Genomic DNA, 23,625 nt, shown 5'->3' on the forward strand with positions numbered 1-23,625 from the left:
TGTAGTCGCGTTAAATCTTGGGATCAGCTATCCCATCCTTTGATGTGCCTCCAACCTAACAAAGAGATTAGTTAGTCATTGTTATTGGCTGTAGATACTCCGAAAGAATGAATTCTAAGGGTGAAGTCAACGGTTCAGTTTCCAGAGGCAGCAGAATACACATCAATACCATAAATGTTGTGACTCGGATCACAAGAAACTCAGGTATTTGACCCTCACTCTATGAAAATAATCAATCCTCTTTCAAAGCATGTTATTTTTACACGATATATCAGAAACTAGAAAATAGTTCTGCTTCTTTCTTTTGGCTGTGGTATTGATTAATTTACTCTAAACATCTCTAGAGAATCCTTTACCAACAATTTATAGAAAAATGCATATAACAGTAAAATGGCATCCTCGAGAAAAACTACTATTGTTTATGTTAAGAGTATTGTACTAGTGTACTATAACAGACTGTACACAACAGTCTAAGAAAAGTATAACATGTAGATTAAATTTTAAATAAAAAAATCAGTAGTTAAGAATACTGGTCTTGGAATACCAGTTTTGCCAATCTTACATTACAATGCAAAATAAACAGTGACAGACATTAAAACGTGCAGTGCAGATTAGTTTGATATTTACAGAACAGAATGGTTTAATGTAATAATGAAGCCAGCTGTTGGAGGGTTCGATACTCTTCTGTTCTGGACCCCAACCTCCGGCAAAAAAACAGTTAGAGAAAAAGGGTTCCGTACCCAATTTTGTACATGAGCCTCGTTAACTTGGAAAATAAGAAGAACAATATGATTTACAGCCTAGATATATAGGCATTAATAGACAGCAGTCTTGCAAATACGATGGGTTTATGATATCTTGATTGTTAACCCACTTTTTGTTAATTATTTCTTTATTGGAATTATAGTTTGTAAGTTAAGTTAAATATAACTTTTCAAACCAACTTAAAAAAGAATTATCTTTTCTAACTTTTGATCCGATTGATATGTGTTTGTAATTTACAATTAACAAAATGAGAAAAAAAAAATTATCAAACATGTAAAGCTAGCTAACTAAATTTATAAGTTTCAAACATGTAATCACACATAGCTTATTACAACAACACGGGAACCGTGACTAGAATTATTAAAGGAAAAAACCTTGTTTTAATAGGAATTTAGTTATGAAATCAAGAGTGAATTTTTTTACGTAAAAAAAAAAAAGAAATATATATATGTATATATATATATATATATATATATATACCGACACCATGATTTTGAAGAAAAAAAATCGCTTATGTATTAATTTCTTAATCAACATATTAACACGACCCTTCTTTAAATCTTTGAAATATTAAATATTGATGCCGTTCTTTAAAAACCCATCAAAGGAATTTGGAGCGAGAACACATTTTATGCAACAATAAGTAGATTGTTTACCATTGGGCTTTCAAAATAAACCGTTATACGTAATTAATATGCGTAGTTAAAGTTTAATCATAACTCTTACATTAGAATGACTATAGTTGAGAGAAGTTGATTATGGTGGCTTAGCCATACAGGCACATAACCTAACTTGTAAAAAAACAATACTGATCAGTGACTGCCATTGCACTGTGTTTCTATTGATTAAACACTTAACATAATGAATACACTGTCGGCGATGTTCTCAAACCATATACACTGCTCTTATTATTTTTTTTTTAAAAAGGGAAAAAGGACAGTGCTTCTTCCACTATCCACTGTACATGTCGACCACTAAGTATACATTCTCACAACCCGTATCCTCTCATTTGATGTATAACAACTACTCAAGCAGGTTGAATAAAACGGGAAAAAATAATTAATAATTAAACAGATGAAATAGACAAGTCCAAATGATCCAAGTACCTAAAACTCGCAAGGCTCCAACGTCTAGTTTTTGTTACCAGAGCCAATGCTCTCATAGAACAAAATGTAACCATGATCTGTATTGCTGGAATACTCTTGCGATGACCCAAAGAATGTCTGAACAGCAGACTCATCAATCATCTCAACATTTTCGTCGTCAAAAAATAACCAGTGGTTATGGCTTTTCACAAGGCTTACATAGTGCCCGTGGTTTGGCCCACTCCCAACATGGACAACTACTGCAAATAGAGAATACTCAATATCTGCATCTTCAGCAGTATCACTCAATTTCAGCTCAAGAGGGAAAACAACTCGGTAAGACAACTTCTTGTATCGACCCAGCTGTTCGATGTATTTAAACCGCTTAAGGTGAATGACCAAGATGTGAGGTGGTTTCTTTATCTTCATTCTCTTCTGAGCTTCTTGCAAACTGATAACAAAAGATTCACATCTTGTTTATCAGACTGGTAGATGGACAAGAAAAATAAAACAGAAGAGACTACATAGGTATTTTTACACACTGCACTGACAGCGATCAAAACTCATTCAGATAATAGGATAGTTCAGCTATCGCACATAATTCAAAATGGTTGAGCTGACCATTTACTTTCACAATAGATCTCAAAAAGCCAGGTAATAGCTGATGCCACAAAAGCATTAAGGTAATTATAAAATCAAAGTTAGAAGTAAACTCTATATACCTGCAGCACTTGTCACAAAAAAATTTGTCTTCAGCATTCAATGTCTCAGTCGAACTGAAGTTTTTCAAACAACTTGTAATTGAACTATTTTGTTCAATATCAAGGCTCAAATCAAAAAATGTTTCATCCCTAGCTGTTACAGTTTCACATCGCAGGCACCTAGTTTCATTGGTGAGTATTCCCTGACCAGAGCAATTTACAATAATGAGATTCCTCAAAGAAAGGGGAGAGAAAGAAAGAGAGGGACTGCAATACATTTAATCCAATACAAAGTTCAGTTTATAGTTATTCCAAGCTTTGCTGCAACCAATACAATAAGACAGTTATGTGGAGTTGTTGTACGGCAGTTATTATGTGTTAAGTAACTGTAGGACAGTAATTTGCTGTGTTGTACGACAGTTATGCATGTATTCATAGATAGGACGTGTGACAGGCTTCGGACTGGAGCTGGTTTGAAGGAGGTAACTTGTTGGTAGGGAAGAGGTCAGTGTCAATGTTCTGTATGTGTACTCTGGTTTAATTCCAGAATTCTTTCAATAAAACCTTCTAGTTTGTGTCCAAACTCTTAAATTTAACACAACATGCTAAAATAAAAACATTAAATTGGTATATCAAGGTCACCTGAAAATTTTTGTGCACCCAAGTAACTAAAGGCTCTTTTTTAGCACCATTAGCTAGACCATTCTTAGGTCCATTTGCAGCCTTTTCAGAAGGTGGCGAGGTCTCTTGATCATTTTTTGCAGTCTGGGCCTCTTTCTCCAGAATGTCAACAAGTTCATTTAACAAAAAGTTCAAGAATTCGTGGGCATCCTATGAAAAATAAGAAGATTCACAATGACTATTGTTTTTCAATCTTAAAAAGGTATGTTATTTTTTTCAAAATCAAAAAACTAGATGAATAAGAGACAACATGCAATAAACAGTACACTGAGTATAGCAAACAGAATTAACATAGCATTTATAAGTAAGGAATGGCATTAACATAAACAAATTGAGATACAAAAACCTTTTTCTGAACAAAACAAATTATCATTACTTAACTAGATCATCTACTAGAGTACAAGGTCACACTAGTTGAACCATAAGTATGTAGCTCATGCTCCCAGTTTCAAAAGACTAATACAAGTATCTAACACTTTAACAAATAAATAAATAAACACAAGTTGTCAATCACAAATTCAAAACACAACTAAACAATAAAGGTTAATACAAGATCACAATCACAATTGCAAGTTTATAATAATACTTAATAGTTAGGAGTCATATTTATACCAAATTTTGACCATCTTGATCAAATAAAGCTAAACATTGCCCTATCCGATTTCATCATGCCATTTAATTATTTTTCATTGCCCTTTATCTTTTCAGACTTTGAGCCCATTTTTCTCTCATCATAGACAAAACAATGTCATTAAAAACATATTTTGTAATGCATGAACAGACCTCATGTTTATACCATGGCAAAGGTCAAAATCACTGGTCTTTAGTGAAAACTGGACAAGTCAAACAAGTCCTTGAAAATAACTGGCCCAATATGCTTTCATGGGTTGAACTAGCTGGTCTGGTCCAAGCTTAATAACCATGATTCAACCCCAACGAAAAGGATGTTTTAGGTGAACATCTAAATGTGAGTTGCCTAATATGCCTAATTATTTTTTCACAGAAGCAGAAAGCTAACAAGACAAATCATCATTTATATAGCCCAGACAAGGGGTTGTTGACATATGGAAACATCAAAATATCACATTTCCTGGAAGGTATAATGGTTAATAAAAATCAACATTTAATATGTACATGTTCAGTTCACAAAGGGAGATATTTCTATTTTTCTACAAATAAAGGCCAAATGCACCCAAGCCCCATGGTCAATTCAACAGGCTCTCATCTTTTGACAGATTGTTGAAAATTATTTCCTGTTTATAAAACTATGTTCATAAAATGGGAAGTTGGGAACAGATTGTAACCTTAAAAATTAAAATATTGTCCATTCCAAGCAGAGGAACATGATCCCCCTATCACACATATTTAATATGGAACTGCTCTCAACATGGCAGATACTATTCAACATATTCTAATAATACATGACTGCTAATGAACATATGCTAATATGTAACTGCTCTTACTTTTTGCCAATAACTGCCCATAACTCAGTTCTCATCATTAACTTTGCCTCCAGCTTCAAGTTTTACTATAAGATCTAAAATATAAATCATTTTTGTTATCAAGAGTGGCTCAGTGACACTAAAAGTGTAGTTAAGATCATATTTAGATCAGATGAAACTCACAAGCAACTAAGTAGGGGCAGACACAAAAGACATCTGCACAAGTTATAAATTTCTAGAATAATCACTTTCTGACTTATGTGCTAATTCGTGACAGTTTAAAGTTTAAACACATACCTGGTGCATATAACTACGGAAGAGTTCATTCTGTTTTTTCAACCTCTGCACAAATCGTTTGGGAGCAATGACACCCGTTTTCTTCTTCTGGGAACTTATCTATACCAAAAGAAATACTATAGGTTAACATAAAACCATGAAAGAAAGAAATGAGCAGGTAAGTGCATTAATTGGAAATTTGAGGCAAGAAATTAGTCTAAGTGTTGAAATATAAAGTGTAGATACTCTGAAGCAGTTTATCAAGCACGGCTGCACAGGTAATACCATATGCACTCAAGCATACAACAAAACAGATTTAGACAAGCATGAATGCAATCACTGCCTCCAGTCTCTCAAATATCAAAGGAAAACAGCAAAGGAGAAGTACAACAGCTAACAGAAAGGAACATAAATGTTAACTAAGGAAACAAATTTTAGGTAAACATGAATATAGTCAGTGATGTCTTGATAAACTTAACCAGATCTTTAGATCAACACAATAAACCACACAATATTATATTAAAAGAAGAACTGAAGCAATAACATGCTAACATGCTAACATGAATATAGTCAGTGATGTCTACAAATGCATGTTTCTCCAACAACAGCAACAACCAAGCCTTTTTCATTTTTTCCACAAGGTGTGATCCGTTATATGGATCAAACGTTGCCATAATGTTATACAAATTACTTTCATGTTATAGCCAGACCAACAGAACTTGGGGAAAAAAAATTAAGATATTTGAGGTGCAAAAGGAAATTCCCTAGTGTTTAGGATTGATTTTGACTCTGGGAAGGGTAGGGGTATGGAATTTCTTTAGTAATGTTTTTATAGAGAACCATTTCGACTGTCTATGGACAGAATAAAATAATGAATTATGGGAGTTTAAGCCTCTTTCCTCTGAAGAGGTCTCACACAACAAACAGAGAATTTTCCAAATTATAAGACTCGTTACCTGTGAAAATAAGTCAGCTAAGCAAGTCAAAAGATTTTCCTCTGCATCCGCCATGCTCTTGTTATTTGCATAATACTCTAGCAATTGTTCTCGAAATGGAACGCAGAAGTATAGGGCCTGCAGAAAGATTAAAAAAAATGTGTAATTTGTTGGTGAAAAACTATAAAAATGATTAGAAGATATTTAAATTTTAAACACAATTAATCAGGATTAAAAGTATTCTTTACAGAGATGGAAGGTAAGCCAAATTCCATGAGATCTATGGCCGATAAGCTGATATTAATATTCCAGTATTTTTTTTCCAATAATAAGAAATGAAAATTAGTTCTGCTAATTATTGAGCGACCTCATTCAAGTTAAAGACAAGGAAAATAAAGTGTAAACATTAATGCAATATGAATACCCAAAGAAAATGACAAACCATTTTTGGGGTCAATGAATGCAAATTGCCCACTCAAATGGAACAAAAATTCAAGGAGGATAGGTGAAAGGGAATTTTCTAGCAGTTTATCACAAGTCCCAAACGTTTCTCTCCCTTTTTCAATTAATCTCTCCAAATTTCCTTATTTTCATTAAAAAAAAATCCCGCGGCAAGCAAATACAAGCTCCGATGTCAATGTCTGTTCTTTATACACATTCATAAATCAAGCCCATGAAAATTCAGCAAAACCGGTTAAATGAACATCCAAATCAGAAAACTTAAATAAATAAACTACAAGCAACATTGACCTTCTTTGATAGCAACATTTTCTTTCCTTACAAGCTCTCAACTCAGGGAGAACTAACCAACAATGAACTATCGAAATGACCAGCAAGAACCACAAACACAAAATCAATCAATGAATCGGCGATTTTGCAAATAATACGATAGAAATCGAAATCAAATAAAGGTATTAGCGAAGACCTGCAAAACGCTGTTGCAGTAACAAGTATTGCCGAAATTCTCAAGGCCAAAGTAACGCTCTCCTTCGGGGAATTGGTCGCCGAGAGCCTTCTCGAGCTTGGAGCCCGCAGCACCCATGAGCGCGTCAAACCGATCAGATCTTTATCCGATTCAACTCAATGAGTCGCGTGGCGCGCCATCGTCGAAGATAGCTTGGAATCGCTAGGGTTTGGGTTTGTGTTCTGAATCGAAAGAGATGGAGAAAAGAAGAAGAAAAAATGGAGAAAATGGAAATAAGAACGGCGTTTGAGAAAAATCTTCCGAAAAAAAGTGATTACGGTCATATAGCACGCGCCACTATTGCCCTCCACAATATCCGTCACAGATTGTGTAAAACCTATAAACGGTTTCACTTTCAATTTCAAGTGTGTTTTCTATTGTAAAAAAAACCATTTTTATCTATCCATACAAATTAGTAAACAATTATGGGAATGTTGGGATAATTTTGTTAATACATCTAGAACAGAGTAGAATATTGAAAGAAAGAAAGAAAAAAAGTAAAAAGAAAAAAAAATTATAAGTCGAAATTACAATAGTTTATACAAATTTTGAAATATAGTTTTATATAGTAAATTAAACTATACAATTTGGAGAGTGAGATTTCAATATCTCAAATAACATTCTCAGTATTATAGATAGGACCTCACGAAATATATCATGTCATTACAAGTAATAGTTAGATATATGTGAAGTTCAGTTATTGCTCTCACGAATAGAAGAGCGACTCTCAATTCATGAAGACAAATTTAATATCAACTATAAATAAAGAGTTTGGATTTGAACTATTTAAGGGAAATAGTAATTTAAATGAAAATAAAATAATAAAAACTATTCTTAGATCATATGCATTAATTAAAAGATAGATTAGTAAATCGATTGATCCAACATTCATGACTAGACATTTAACTTATAATGTTGATCTATAATGAGTCTATTTATTTAAACATTAAAAAAAATCTAAACAAATTTTTTAGAAGAAAAGAAATTAGTTCTTTAAGAAGTAAACATGAGTGCTTCTTTAAAAAGCAAACAACTGCTAATTTAAATAAAAAACATATAAATAAAGAAAAAAATCTACATCATTTTAATGGAAAGAGATTTTCTAAAGGAATCTTTTTATATAATTAATATTTTAGAATGTGCAATGTAATGACTCGCCTAACCGTCACACAACTCACAACACCAGCACCATACATAATAGAACATACATATATCCAAATAAAAGTATATATAATATGTCTAGCCTGGGGCTTAAAAAAATCAAAGTATAAAATACAACCCAATTACTATACTAAGTAGCTAAAATAGCAAAATATCAAAATACATCTACTGCATCTGTCAGCTACAGACCTGCCTCAAGACAACAACTTATCTCTGCTCTGCTCCCATATACAGTATGATCATTGCATCCAAACCACATGAAAACAACAAAGGATAAGCTAGTAAAAAGAATCAGCATATATAGATATATTAGTACAACAATTATAAACAACTACAACTTATTAGCACATCATCTAGTTCAGTAATCATCAGCATACAACTCATCACATATACAACTCACATCATTCAGCAAAAATAGCAGTAAACAAACAATGAGTCATCACGCATATCAGCTCGGAGATCTCCTACAACAGCTCAGTCTTACGGCCTACAACAACTCAGCCTTACTTCAGCATAAACATCTCACCACACAGCAATATCATCAATCAGCATTAACAGTCTAAATCAGCATACAATTCAGCTCGGCTCAACAACATTAATCAGCATATAACAGCATATATCGGCATACAACAGCATATATCGGCGTATAACAGCATATATAGAAAGTACATATCTGTGCCCGGCGCACTCATGGTTGCGCCCCGTGTGGCCCAACCAGAGAGCACCAAGGCTCAAACGCACCTGGCACAATTATAATTGCACCCGGCGTGCTAGGAGGCAAAGACTCTAAGGAGTCTCACACGCCCGGCGTACCAAACCCGCGCTCGGTGCAAGGAAGGCAGAGACCTCCCCAAGGTCTCAAGCCCGGCGCAATACCTATTGTGCCCGGCGAGGCATAATCACACCCGGCGCAACACCAGAAACCCAAAATCTAAGTTACTTACTGATATCGCGCTCAGCGCGGTCCAACCACGCCCGACGTGGGCCATCTAGAGGCTCTCATTCTTAAGCTCGCCCGGCACACACAACCTTGCGCCCGGCGGGCTTGCCCAATAGAGCCCTCTGATGGTCACGCACCCAGTGCCAAGAACTGCGTCCGACATGATACTAAGCAGCAACTCACCAAGTTCGAAAATCTTCATCAAAACTTGCACAAACAAACAGAAATTCCACATGCAAGCCACCCAAAATACCACATTTTTATCAAATCGTTCAAAAACCCCAGCTTTACCCACATGCAACCATCACAACATGAAAATCTCTAAATTTTCATCAAACCCCAAAAAACCTGAAAAACACATTTTCTTCAAAATAGCCCCTTCATCAGCCAATCATCAAACAATTCATGAGTTTCTAAGCTCATGTCCACACAACCAACAAGAATCTAGCTTCCCTTACTTCGGTGAGACGATTCTGAGCTCTGGGAAGAAAAAGGAAGAAAAAGATGAAGAAGAAGCTTGCACGGAGAAGTAGAGCAAGCTTGAGGAATCAGCTCACTCTCAACTATCACCTACAGCCACCAATGATCAGAGAAAATGAACAAGGTTCAGAGAATTAGGGGGAAGAAGAGAGTGTATGAGAGAAAACAAGTCAGGGAGATGAGAAAAGAAGTGAAGGGTTGCGGGGTCTCACATGTAACGCATAAACAAATTTATTATATGTAATTAAAATTTGTAATAATTATATATATATATATATATATATATATATATATATATATATATTGAATATAAATTATATTTAAAATATGTATAAATAAATATATTTATATATAAATTATATTTTAGATTTATGAAAAATAATTACTATTATAAAAAAATATTTTTATTTATTAATAATATATTTTTAAATATTAATATTTAATCTATAAATATTTAAGATAAATAAAAATTAAATTAGATAAGAATTTAAAAGAATTTTTATAAACCTTATTATTAAAAAAATTGAAAATATTTTTACACAAAATACCAATTCATATTTAACATATAAGAGTTGATGATATTATAAATATTTTTAAAAAAATAATAATTATTTGTATGAGGAATTATTTTTCAACTCCAAACTAAAATGAAAAAATATAAATAAGGGGGGAAATCTATGTTGAAATGAAAATTCAAAGCAGTTTCGAAAAATTAGGTAATGTGGGTTAGAGTTTAATGACGAAGATAAAAGAGTATTTTGAGCTGCCCTTTCATTTTTTTAAAATTAAATCTCCAAATTTTTATTTCTTATAATAAAATATAAAAAATAAATAAAATTCAAAATTGATATTAACGTTAAATAGAATATATTTTTTTACTATATTATTCTAAAACTAGTTATCTTAAAGGAAAATTTTAGATACGTAGCTTAAATCTATTTATAGTTAATAAGAAATTTTTGATAATCTAAAAGTTTATTAATTTCTTCCACTTTCGATCTTATCTCAAACTTTACTCTACGACTAAAGTGAACTGCCACGCCTGAATCACACACGTTACTCATTACAGTTAATTCTTACATTTGGTTCACCCTACAGCATTTAATTTGAGTAAACTTTTTTTGGGCATCTTTTTTGTTTTTTCTTCTAAATATCTTAAGATATGTTAATTTGTGTTCTGAACGAGTGATGTTCATGAACAAAAATTATTAGATATATTTTTTTGTTTTTTGTTTTTCAAGTTATTAGTAACTACTTAATCATTTTTCCCATTTTGCCCCTCTCCTTGTATACTTTTTGCATTATTATTTTCCATTAATACTATCTAACTAACACCTTCATTACAAATATTCTTACATCACATATTTTTAAAATAATTATATAATATATATATATATATATATATATATATATAATTAAATATAAATTTAATGGTTGTGCGCTGACCATCGTTCAATCACAAATTATTATTTATATAAATTTGTTGACTTTCACAATAAATACCTTTAAAACCAAACCAACAATGAATTTTGATTATATGAATTTTACGAGGATTAAATTATAGTAAATGTGTTTACAGTGACATGACACAATTAAGAAATATAATTCGTTGCCAGTGTAAATTTTTTTTACATGTATAGGTGATTAACTCATGATAATATCAAAGTTCTCATCACTATTAAACTTATTAAATATAAAAAATAAATTAAACTTTCTTTTAAATATAAGCAACAATCATTAGTTTTAAAGCTATTCAAATATAATTTTTTTATATCTTTAATTAATTGTTAACTTTGTTTCTTGTACATTTATTTATAACTTAAATATAATAACCACTTAAAATAAAGGATATTTTTGAAATAAAATTGAATTTATGGCTGAATTAATTTAAAACAACTAACTTAATTACTTTTATTGATTTTAATGATTTGTCTTATTTTACTTATAATTAAGATTAAAGATAGTATTAAATTTTTTATACATTAAATAATTAATTAAATATATATTATATTTATTTTCTTATATAATAAGTGTCGTCTTATATTATTTTATATAAATAAAAAAATTAATACAGAAATGAGAAATAATAATGATTATACAAATTTAATTTTATGATTGATTTTTTTATTGTAAATGATACAACACTTAAAAAACACTTTTTATAAAAACAAGACACTTATTATTGAAGTTGAGGTTTACTAATGATAGTGTACACACTTGATATGCCTGAAATATATTGTATATTTGTATGTCATTTTAAGGATTTTTTTTTTATCCTTGCAAATTTTCAATATTTGATTTTAGATCTCTTAAAATTCAAAATAAAATTTAATCCTCATAAAATTCAGAGTTTGATTTTAGTATAAGTGGAAAAATGATTCACCCCAACCTGCTTTTAACTCGTCTTAAGTGGGGTAAGGTAGATTAACTCAATAGTGGAAGTGGTTTGAAAACACACATTCCACCCATTAATTAGAAGTGTATTGAGAAGTTAACCCGCAAAAAATTTGTCAGAAAATAGAGAAATTCATGTTTGATCTATCTTTGTTTTAGATGCATATAAGAAGAACTATAACTTTTTTTTTTATTCTTAAATAAGAAATTTAAATAATTTAATAATATAGTTTAAATAAAAAAATATTAATTGATGGTTGAATTTTATGCAAATCAGTGGATATGATTATTTATTTGTTAGCTAGTGAGCACGTAAACTATTTGGGTTGAGATTGTTTGAGTTTAATCAATTTTAATATTTTTATTTTTAAATATATTTATATTAAATATTTAGAGATAGTTTTGTTACATACCGTAATTTTACTGGTTTGAGTAGAATTATCTTTCATGAAAGATATGTAATCATGTTAATATGCATGTGATTTGTAAAATAAGATATGTCTTTTTCGGTTAAATATTTTTTTAGTATTTATATTTATATTTATATTTTTTAGTCTCTATGATTTAAAATAATTTTGTTAGTTATTATATTTATCTTTTTAATTTTTTTTAGATCCTATAATTTAAAATAGATTTTTTAATTCATATATTTGTAATTTTTTAAACATATTAGTCCTTGTCAATATTTTTTGTTATAACATATCTTTTTATGTTAACATGACAGAGATATTAATTCAATTTTGTGTGTTTGATATCAAATTTATTTTGTTAAAGTTATTTTAAATTAGGTCTTTCAATGTTTTGTGTCTCTTTTATATTTTTACATGTAATGTTCATTGTTAAGACACTTTTTTCACTATCACGAAATTAAAGACATATATCACGTTAACACAAATCACACAACTTTATGAAAAACTTAGTGATAAAGACTAAAAATAATTATAAAAAAAAACTACATGTATAAGAACTAAAAATGATTAAAAAAATACTTATAGAGACTAAAATAATTTATTTTAAATTATAAAGACTAAAAAATAATGTTAATAAAATATTAAAAAAATTATTTTAACCATTTTTGTATTAATAACTAGGGTTAACTAATTAACTAGGTCTATATATATATATATATTATAATAATAATAATAATAATATAAACTGAAAAGTTAGTTGAAAGCTGAAATAAATAGAAAGAGAAAAAAAAAACTAGTGTAAGACAATGTTGTATTAATGTGAAGAGCATTATGTTGAGAATGAATAAGAAAAGCAAAAAATTTAACGACGAAAAATAAAAATTAGTATTAAAAACCAATTAGTAATGTAATGTCGTATAGAAACCAAAAAAAATTGGTCTTAAAAACCAATTAGTTTGTCATGTAGTAATGTACAATACATCATAAGTTATAACGGGTCAAAAATGCTTAAGCTTTAAGCAATAAGTTTCTTCCGTATATTTGTAAAATTGTCAATGAACTTTACCTACAAATAAAATAAATTACCAAATAAACAAATCACCTAAAAAGACAAGGATATTACGAAATAGTCAACAAGAGTAATGTAATTTAATGTCATCCTCTGAAAAAAAATATAAATTATTTTTTATTTTTTAATTAAACACAATCATAGAGTTCCGAATTCAAGTGGCTTTTGGAGTAAAGAAAGATATTAAACTTAAACACGCAGAACAAAAATAGAAGTCCTACCTTTGCGTCTCTAAGGAAAAAAAATTGACTCTTCAAAATTGGAAGGGTCATCCAAGAAAATACAGTTCTTAAAAGGGTTAAATAACCTGCAGTAAATACTCTGTTTTGTTGTATTATACGTCATATGTGTGTATATAAAGAAAAATTAACTTATGTTAGTATTAGTTATCCTAACTTTTACACTATTTAATATTTTTATTAAATAATTTTATATAAAATTTATTACTGGATTACACATTTTCATCATACAAATTATACTTATCAAATCTTATATTAATCCAAAACTATTTAATACTCTATAAATATATTTTCAAGTTGACATAATATATATTTTTAAAATTTATAAAAATAAGAATCATTTGATTATATTTTTATAATTATTTAATTTTTGTAAAAATTTGAAATTTTAATTACGATAAATATGGTTATAGTTCAACGATTAGATAAATAAAAACACATTTTATATGTTTAATATATATTTCCTCTTATCTGTATCGGTGTATGTGTGTTGATTTGACTTCTATTTTTTTTAAATTAAATTATATTTTTGTCCTTTATTTTATCTTTTTTAGATTTATTTTAATTATTTATTTGTTAAAATATTTATTTTAGTCTTTATTTTTTATATTTGAATTATATTAACCTTTTTTAAATAATAATTATTTTTAATTTTGTGATATTAAATTGAATATTTTTAATTGATTCAAGACGCAAAATTTGTATTATATTTATCTATATAAATATTATGAAATGTAATTGATATTTGAATTCAAAAAATCATAAACATAGTAAAAATTATGTGAAAAATATATATAATTAAAAAATAATATGAAATTAAATTTTTTTAAATTTTCAATTTTTACCGTATTTATTACACTTTAGGTTTGATCTTCAACTGCAAAATTCAATAGTTTTCATAATAATGAATTTTATAAAAACAAATTTTAAGTTTTGAATTAGAAAAAAAAATAATCAAAAGGAGTAAATTGACTTAAATGTAAGAGATAAAGGACTAAAATAAATATTTTAAAAAATAATATACCAAAATAAATTTAAAAAATAACATAAAAAAACTAAAAGTATTACTTAACTTCTTTTTTTATGATTACGTGTTGTTTATTGAAGATTAAAATATATTTAGTCTTTTATCTTATTTTTTATATTTAATTTTTTTTATCTTTTAAAATAATTCATTTTGATATTTTATTTTCAAAATTTAGGTCAATTTAGTAATTTTGAATATTTTTTTTACTGATTTAAGACTTGAAACTTGTCTCATAAGATTCACTTATATAAAAATTATTGAATGAATTAAAACTCAAATCAAATGCGTTTATAAACATGGTGAAAATAAAAATTTTAAAAAAAATAATTTCATAACATTTTTTAGTTGTTCATGGGATATATTTCTCATAATGTTTTCACTATATTTATATTTTTTATTTATTTAAACGTCAACTGCCTTTTATAGTGTTTTTTTATAACATGAAATTAGTAAGAATATTTATCGCTTTGCTAAAAATTAGTTTCCTCATGACTTTGATTATATTAAGATTATGTTTTTTAATGAGATTTTTTTTATCAAATTCAATACTCAAACTCAAGACCTTGAGACTTAAGAATCAACCTCAACACTAGTTGGAATAATAAACATTTGTCTTATATTTCATGATTTTTATATAGATGAATATAATATTACAAGTTTTACATATTTAATTAATAAACTCTCACTAGTAGAAAATAATTTGCATTTAATGGAGTTTTCCGCTTTCCAATTCTGAAATAAAGACAAAGATGAAAGATGAATATTGGAGGTGTATATGATTTTTCATCAAACATGTCTGAAATCAATTTAATTATATATAAATTGATCAAAATTATGTTTATAATATGTTTAATTATTGGTAAAATTGATTTAAAGATGTAAAAATTGACATTCATTTAAAAACAACTATTAGTAATTTCTTTATCAAATAAAATCAATTTTGGAGTTTTATCTACTAAAATTTATAATTATACATTCAAAATCAATTTTGCTAAGTTTTAAAATAACATTCAATGTGAAAATCAAGTCCATATCCTTGGTTATCCAAACAAAAATCATGTTACTTTTGACTCATATTTACTCAAAATCAATTATGCAAATTTACGTCAATTTAATAATAATTATATTGATTTATAATAAAATAATATTCGATCAGCGAAAATTATATCCTATGATTGCAAATTAGTTCTTAATTATCATTTTTAGAACATTGTGTGAATCATGTCCATAAAAAAATAGTTATATTAATGCATATCCAAAATTAAAAATCACTTAGAACTTAGAAGTAGAAAAACAAACACAAAAATAGTGGAAGTATCCACAAATACTTATCATTTTTGTCCATCTGATATCATATTATATTCATTAGGTTAAATTGTACTTTTCATTTTTTATTTTATTTTTAAAATTTATTTTAGTTTTTATTTTTAAAAATATTTATTTTGATAATTTTTTTCCTAATTTTGAGTTTATTTGATCTATTTAAAACAATGTTTGTTTTCACATGTGGAAGAGAGTCTTCATAGTAACATGAAAGGTTAGGAGACGTGTTCCGTTTACGATGAAACGACAATGCAAGTACTTAGAGGATGACTGAGTTCTATGAGCCACCATTGGACATACTCGTATACTGATGACTTTTGCTAAAAAAGGGGTAGAACCATGGTCCTTTATTTGAAAGAATGATTGTAGGGATGCAAACAAAGTTCCAAATCGTTTAAATCAGAGGATGAACATGTGCTTATATACACATAATTGTCTTCATTGATAGAGAGACATTTTAGGTGGTATCCATTACAGTTACCCATTACATTAAAACTAATTATCTTGAAGGAAAATTTTAGATACGTGGCTTAAATCTATTTAGAAATATTAAGAAATTTTGAGAATTTAAAATTTTATCAATTTCCTCCACTTTGGATCTTATTTCAAACTTGCCACGCCTAAATCACACACGTTACCCATTACATTTGGTTCACCCTACAATATTTAATTTGAGTAAACTTTTCTTTGGGCATCTTTTTTTGTTTTTTCTTCTAAACATCTTAAGATGTGTTTGTGTTCTGAACGAGTGATGTTCACGAGCAAAAATTATTAGATATTCTTACATCACATATTTTTTAATTAATTTCTAATATATATATATATATATATATATAATTAAATATAAATTTAATGGTTGTGCACTGACTAATTTTTTTAGAAAGAAAATCTTTTGTCTCATGGTAATCTGCTCTAGTTCCCTTACAAGACTTTCGCTATTGGGTTAGCCATACATTTTACATGTTTCTAGCGATTCACATGTGGAAAAATTCCCACTATTGCCTCTCGTAGGAGTCTGGGCCCTGTCTTAGTCCCAGTGTGGTTGATCATCCTCTCGGATCAGTTATTGATTGTCGCCTTGGTAAGCTATTGCCTTACCAACTAGCTAATCAGACGCGAATCCCTGAGATCGTAAATCCCAAGTTTGTCTATAAAGAACGGATCTAATTATATTAGTGTTTATAATGAATTTATTTTGTATAATACTAATCGATAGGGCCTCATTGGTAAGTGCTACAAGATCTCGTATATTTGAACCCATTGTTGTGGAATAAGAAGCCTTCGTATCTTAATGCATGTATTTAATTTATTTGGAGCTATTAGAGTTAAATCTATTTTTTGGGGAATATGAGTCGAAGCAATAACAAAAATATTTTTAGTGGAACATTTCACAATCCTTTGAGAAATAGTTGACTAAAAGACCGAGGGATAAGTAATTAAACTCATTCACATCCAGATCATGAATATTTGGAATCCATATTATATAAGGTGACATTGCTTTTGCTAATTCAAATTGAAAGGTAATATAAAATTGGTATATTTTTTACATCGTATCCATAATTAGTGTATTTATCATAGTTAAAAGCTTTAGCTCTGTCGTTTAATCATAAATTATTATTTATATAAATTTGTTGATTTTCACAATAAATACCTTTAAAATTATACCAACAATGATTTTTGATTATATGATAATATAAAAGTTTTTAAATTGACAATTCATCACTATTAAACTTATTAAACATACACAACAAATTAAATTTCCTTTTAAATATAAGTAACAATAATTGATTTTAAAGCTACTCTACCCTTAATTAATTGTTAACTTTATTTTTTATACATTTATTTATAACTAACATTAAATACAACAATCACTTAAAATAAAAGATATCTTTGAAATCAGATTGAATTTATTGTTGAATTAATTTAAAACAACGAACTTGAATACTTTTATTAATCTTAATGATTTGTCTTATATTACTTATAATTAAAATTAAAGATAATTCTAAATTTTTTATACATCAATAAATTAATTAAATATATATTATATATTTATTCTCTTATATAATAAGTGTCGTCTTAAATTATTTTACATAATTGATAAACTGATAGATAGATGAGAGATAATAATGATTATGCAAAGTTAATTTTACGATTGTTATAATAATACAACACTAAAAACACTTTTTATAAAACAAGCCACTTATTATCGGAGTTGAGGTTTACAAATGATACCGTACACACTTGATATACCTGAAATATTTCGTTGAATAGTGAGACTATTAACACTCAGTATCTATTCCTATATATAAATAAAAGAGGATTTTTTGATTTAATGTTGTACCGTCCAGGTAAAAATCCGATCAGATTTCTACTCGGCAAAAACTCGACTAGGTTTCCAGGCCACAAGCCCTTTCGCCTTATCGGCTCAGGGCTGGAAGGCAAGTGTACCGTATAGGTAAAAATCCGATCTGATTTCTACTCGGCAAAAACCCGACTAGGTTTTCCAGGCCACAAGCCCTTTCGCCTTATCAGCTCAGGGCTGGAAGGCAAGTGTACCGTCCAGGTCGTAGCCCGACCTGGTAGTAAAACCACCTTCTCGGCATTAACCCGACTGGGGTCCAGTACATACCTAGTCGGTCATAGCCTGACTTGACCCGTTAGACTCGGTTTCCCTTGCCTACAAGGGAGCTGCTCGGCACTTATCCTGCTCGACCCTTAGTATGGGCCCGGTCGGTCGGATTCCGATTACGCTTGTTCCCGCTAATCCCGCGCCATCGTGATAAGAACGGTTAGGGAAATCCCTCAATCCTCGGGGCTCAAGAGGCCCATGAACGACGTAATATAAAACCCAAAACCCTAGAGTTGAGAAGGCAGATTACACTTTTGAATGCTCTGGCTCGGAGGCTTGACCTAGGCAGAAACCCTAGTCCATCCCTTGGCCGGAACAAATGTATACTTTATTTGAGACAATTTAAACCTTTAAATTTTTTTTATTAAATGGAGGTCATGATAAGTTATACGAGTCTTAATGTATATTAATGTATAATAATCATGCATTATTCTATTGACTTGAGTAGTTAATCGGTCATTGGCTTCCTATTCTCTCACTAGTAGAAAATAATTTGCATTTAATGTTTTCCGCTTTCCAATTCTGAAATAAAGACAAAGATGAAAGATAAATATTGAAGGTGTATATGGTTTTTCATCAAACATGTTTGAAATGATTTCAATTATATATAAAATGATGAAAATTATGTTTATAACATGTTTAATTATTAGTAAAATTGATTTAATGATGTAAAAATTCATATTCATTTGAAAATAACTTTAGTAATTTTTTTATTAAATAAAATTAATTTTAAAGTTTTATCTACTCAAATTTATAATTATACACTCAAAATCAATTTTAATAAAAGTTTTCAAATGACATTTAATGTAAAAATCAAGTCCATATCTTTGATCATCCAAACAAAAATCATGTTACTTTTAACTTATAATTATTCAAAATTAATTATGCAATTTTATGTCAATTTAAAATTAATTATATTGATTTATATTAAAATAATATTTGATCAGCAAAAATTATGTTATATGATCGCATATTAGTTCTTAATTATTATTTTTAGAACATTGTGTGAATCATGTTCATAAAAAAATAATTATATTAATACATATGCAGAATCGATGATCACTTAAAACTTAGGAGTAAAAAAACAAACACAAAAATAGTGAAATATTCACAAATACTTATCATTTTTGTCCATTTGTTATCATATTATATTCATTAGATTAAATTGTACTTTTAATTCTTTTATTTTTTTTAAATTTATTTTAGTAATTTATCTTTAAAAATATTCATTTTGATCATTTATTTCCTAAATTTGAGTTGATTTAATCGCTTTAAAACAATGCGTTTTCAATTTTGAGACATAATTTTAATTTATTTTTTAACTAACTTAAAAATTAAAATTTGTTTCATTAGATTCAATTACATGAAAATTATATAACACAATTCAAACCAAAAAAGTGTCATAAACATGATCATTATATAACCAAAAATTAAAATTTTATAATTTTCATGCGTGTGAATCTAACAATACAAACTCCACAATTTAAATCAATTTTTATCATATTACAAAATTAAAAATAATCATTATTTTATATAGATTAAATTGACTCAAATATAAAATATAAATAATCAAAATAAATATTTTAATAAAAAAAATAAAAAAAATATAATTTAGCATGTTCATTACAATATCTACACTTTTTTTTTATTGTTTAATTTCTGTCTTGTAGTCTCTTTTTTTTTGTCTGTTTAGTGTCTTCATCATTTTTATTAAATTTGAAAGGTCAACGCAAATAGTTAATTTCAACAACCCAATACGAGCAGACTACAAGTTTCCAGGAAAACGCCACCAAAGTCCCCATTTCTCCTCTCTCTCTCTCTCTCTCTCAGTTGCCATTGAACATCGTTATCCGAACCATGTCCAACCCTAACTCCAATACAAACGAAGATCCGACCCCAACAATCCACTCGGGGGATCCGAATACCACCGCCGACCCTCAGGTTCCGCTTCGGAACCTGTCCCTGCTTCGGACCAAAATGGATTCTCTACATCACTTCCTATCCCAATCAATCAACACCAGCGCTCCCCTCACCGTCCATCAAATCGCCACGGTCTCAAACCACATCGTCAACGCCATCCACCAAACCATCGTCAACGCCGCCGCCATCGTCTCTTACTCCCGAAATTCCACCGCCGCCGTCGCTCCGTCATATCCGAAGAAACTCAACGCGGATAAACACAAACTCGAGCATCCCGAAGACGACGACGCCGCCGAAGCCTTCGACGGCGATTTCGAAATCGTGGAGCTCGACGCCGTGGAACTCCTCGCGGAACACATCCACTTCTGCGAGATCTGCGGCAAAGGCTTCCGGCGCGACGCGAACCTCCGCATGCACATGCGCGCGCACGGAGAGCGGTTCAAGACGGCGGAGGCGCTGGTCTCGCCGGACGCCGCGCGGCGCCGCGACACGCGGTTCTCGTGTCCGTTCGAAGGCTGCAACCGGAACCGCCTCCACCGGCGGTTCCGGTCGCTGAGATCGGTGGCGTGCGTGAAGAACCACTTCAAGAGGAGCCACTGCCCGAAGATGTACACCTGCGAGCTGTGCCGCACGAAGCGGTTCTCGGTGCTGGCGGATCTGAGGAGCCACGTGAAGCACTGCGGAGAGGACAGGTGGAAGTGCACGTGCGGGACCACGTTCTCGCGGAAGGACAAGCTGTTCAGCCACGTGGCACTGTTTGAGGGCCACGCGCCCGCGCTCGCGTGCGACAAAGGGAAGCAAGTGGTGGACGATCATCATCGGATGGGGATTAGTGAAAGTGATGAATTGGGCAATCGCTTTGAGGTTGAGGAGTTGCCTGAAGGGTTCTTCCAAGACTTTGGGTCCATTGATGACTATTGTTTGCGGGAAGTGTTAGGGTTTCCTAGTAACTTGACATGACTCACAACAGATTCAAACATTTTACACATGCCTCTATTTAGGAAAGTTCATATATATTCATATTGCTTGATTTGTATTTATGATATTATGTCTTTATGTACTTGAAGGATTAATTAAACCGTTTTTATAACATAATGGCTTACAAAACGACTAATTTTGTGTCTAAACAAATATTAAAATGATGAAATAAAATGATATACATGTATGACATTGAAATAGGATGGTTTTGATGCATGGTGGATTAGATGGAAATCGAAAAATTTGTTGGAGTACTTTTGTCGCATATAACAATGGAATCGGCCGGCTTCAATCTTCCATCATTTTTGGGGTCTGGCCATTTTGCAAACTCCTTTTGAAACACGATTACATAAGGGGTCTTTTCAGCACTCAAATTAGCAAAGCTAATGATACCAATCTTGCAGTTTATTGAAACCAATTTGGTAATAAAGACATGGAGTAGACTGAATGACCGATACCTCTTTGGTTCTAAGCATTTCATAAAAGAAAATAAAATGTGTATCAATAGTGTAAAATATTTTTTACATTGTCATTTAATCATATTATTATTGTTTATTGTAAGTTTATTCAATTTAATAATAATTATCTTAAAAATCATATTATTAATAAAACAACTTAAATTTATTTATTTTTATTTATCAAAGATGACTTCTAATTAATTGAAATATTATATTATGTTTTACTTAAAATTGAAATTCGCAAATTTTCTCTCCATGAATCTTTTATATCACAAATATTCTTTTAATTTTACTAAAATTTTGACTTTTGATCTTTTCATTTATTTTCTATCTTAAGTTTGTCCTAAAATGCTTCTTAACATAGTAAACAAATAAGAACTTGGGTTTTATATAAAAGAAAAAAAGGACTAAAGTTTTCAATTATAATAATTAAAATATTAAGGGGGAAAATTTGAAGAATAAATTATTAAAAAATAATTAAAACCAATTAAATTCATTTTTGATTTATCAAGGTGAAAATAATTAAAATAGTATGTACAATACATGTTCATTTTCTTTACCAATAAATTGTTAGTCTGAATGACATGGAATTTGATTATTTTAAAAAAATGTCTCATGTTTGAGTCCATTTGAATGAAAAAAATGTTGTTAGAGGAGAGAGACCTACTAAAAAAGTGAGCGATTAAGTTTTCAACGAAGATTAATTAATAACAAAATTGATAGATATTTTATATCAATAATATAATTATATAAAAAAACTTAATTATTTTCCACTTTTTCAACCTCTTTTTATAATTTACTATCATTCAAAATCATGGTACTCTATTTAAATAAATTTATCTAAAACTACTCTAAGAGAAGAAAATAAGAAAGAAAATAAATATTTTTTTATAAAATGAAATCAATTAATTTATAAGCTAATTTATAGAAAATTTTTCATATTAATTTTTTAAATAATTAATTTATGTACAAACTAATTTTAACATAATTTTTTTTTACAAGTACAAATACTTTTATTAAAATATATATTGAAACAAATAGCTCGATTGAGTGTGGACTGATGGGCTAGCCCGTTTGAAGTTCCATAAACTAAGCTTTTGGGCTTATATTTCTTCATTATAATAAGTTAATAACTTTTGGATAAAATAAAAAACTGGCTATGCTCGGGACATTATATTCATGGTGGGCGCCTCCAATGCATACTATTCTTCAGAGGGAAATTTGACGATGGCAACTATGTTCGCAATTGCATCACTAGCTCCATTACCCGTCTTGATCACTGTTCTTCGCTGACGTCACATTTCTCGTGTCACGTGATTCACCAAGTACCAACACGCTTTAACCTGAGACCGTTTTCCTATATATAGTACACTTTGTAACACAACCGTACGACCAGAACAAAAACGTTTTTCAGCAACTTAGAAATTGAGACAAGACAAACCACGTACTCTGAATAGACAAGAATTTGGTTTTCTACGATAAGCAGTGATCGACAATGTTGGTTTCTTTAGAAGCGTTGGCAATGGCTGGAGCAAGTGACGTGGAATGCGCCATGGATGTTGAAGACTGGGAACGCAGAGATTTGGAGCAGTATCCACCACCCCATTTACTAGCCGAAGAAGAAGAAGAAGAAGAAGGGAACAACAAGGAAGAACATGGTGTCACGTTCACCAATAATAATCAAGAAAAGTTGGATATAATTTTGGAAACCACATGGTCCCACTGCACGAAGTCAACAAAAATAATGG

The 23,625-nt window shown here is 29.9% G+C and overlaps 2 protein-coding genes across 2 annotated transcripts; one reads left to right on the plus strand and one right to left on the minus strand.

Annotated features, from left to right (window-relative positions):
* Positions 1-1,581: 1,581 nt before the first annotated feature.
* Positions 1,582-7,166, minus strand: LOC109798635 (ubiquitin carboxyl-terminal hydrolase 4). The gene is made up of 6 exons (XM_020358976.3): positions 6,811-7,166; positions 5,907-6,023; positions 4,972-5,070; positions 3,194-3,382; positions 2,573-2,754; positions 1,582-2,301 (listed from the first exon to the last, which is right to left on the minus strand). The coding sequence occupies exons 1-6, from the start codon at positions 6,925-6,927 to the stop codon at positions 1,896-1,898; spliced, it is 1,110 nt and encodes a 369-aa protein (XP_020214565.1). The 5' UTR covers positions 6,928-7,166; the 3' UTR covers positions 1,582-1,895.
* Positions 7,167-20,273: 13,107 nt separating this feature from the next.
* Positions 20,274-21,555, plus strand: LOC109787656 (protein SENSITIVE TO PROTON RHIZOTOXICITY 1). The gene has a single exon (XM_083071426.1). It carries the CDS (start codon positions 20,379-20,381, stop codon positions 21,399-21,401), a length of 1,023 nt encoding a protein of 340 aa, XP_082927552.1. The 5' UTR covers positions 20,274-20,378; the 3' UTR covers positions 21,402-21,555.
* The last annotated feature ends 2,070 nt before the right edge of the window (positions 21,556-23,625 follow it).

Source organism: Cajanus cajan, chromosome 3 (genome assembly GCF_000230855.2).
Source record: "Cajanus cajan strain Asha chromosome 3, NIPB_CcT2T_4, whole genome shotgun sequence".
Taxonomy (NCBI): Eukaryota; Viridiplantae; Streptophyta; class Magnoliopsida; order Fabales; family Fabaceae; genus Cajanus; species Cajanus cajan.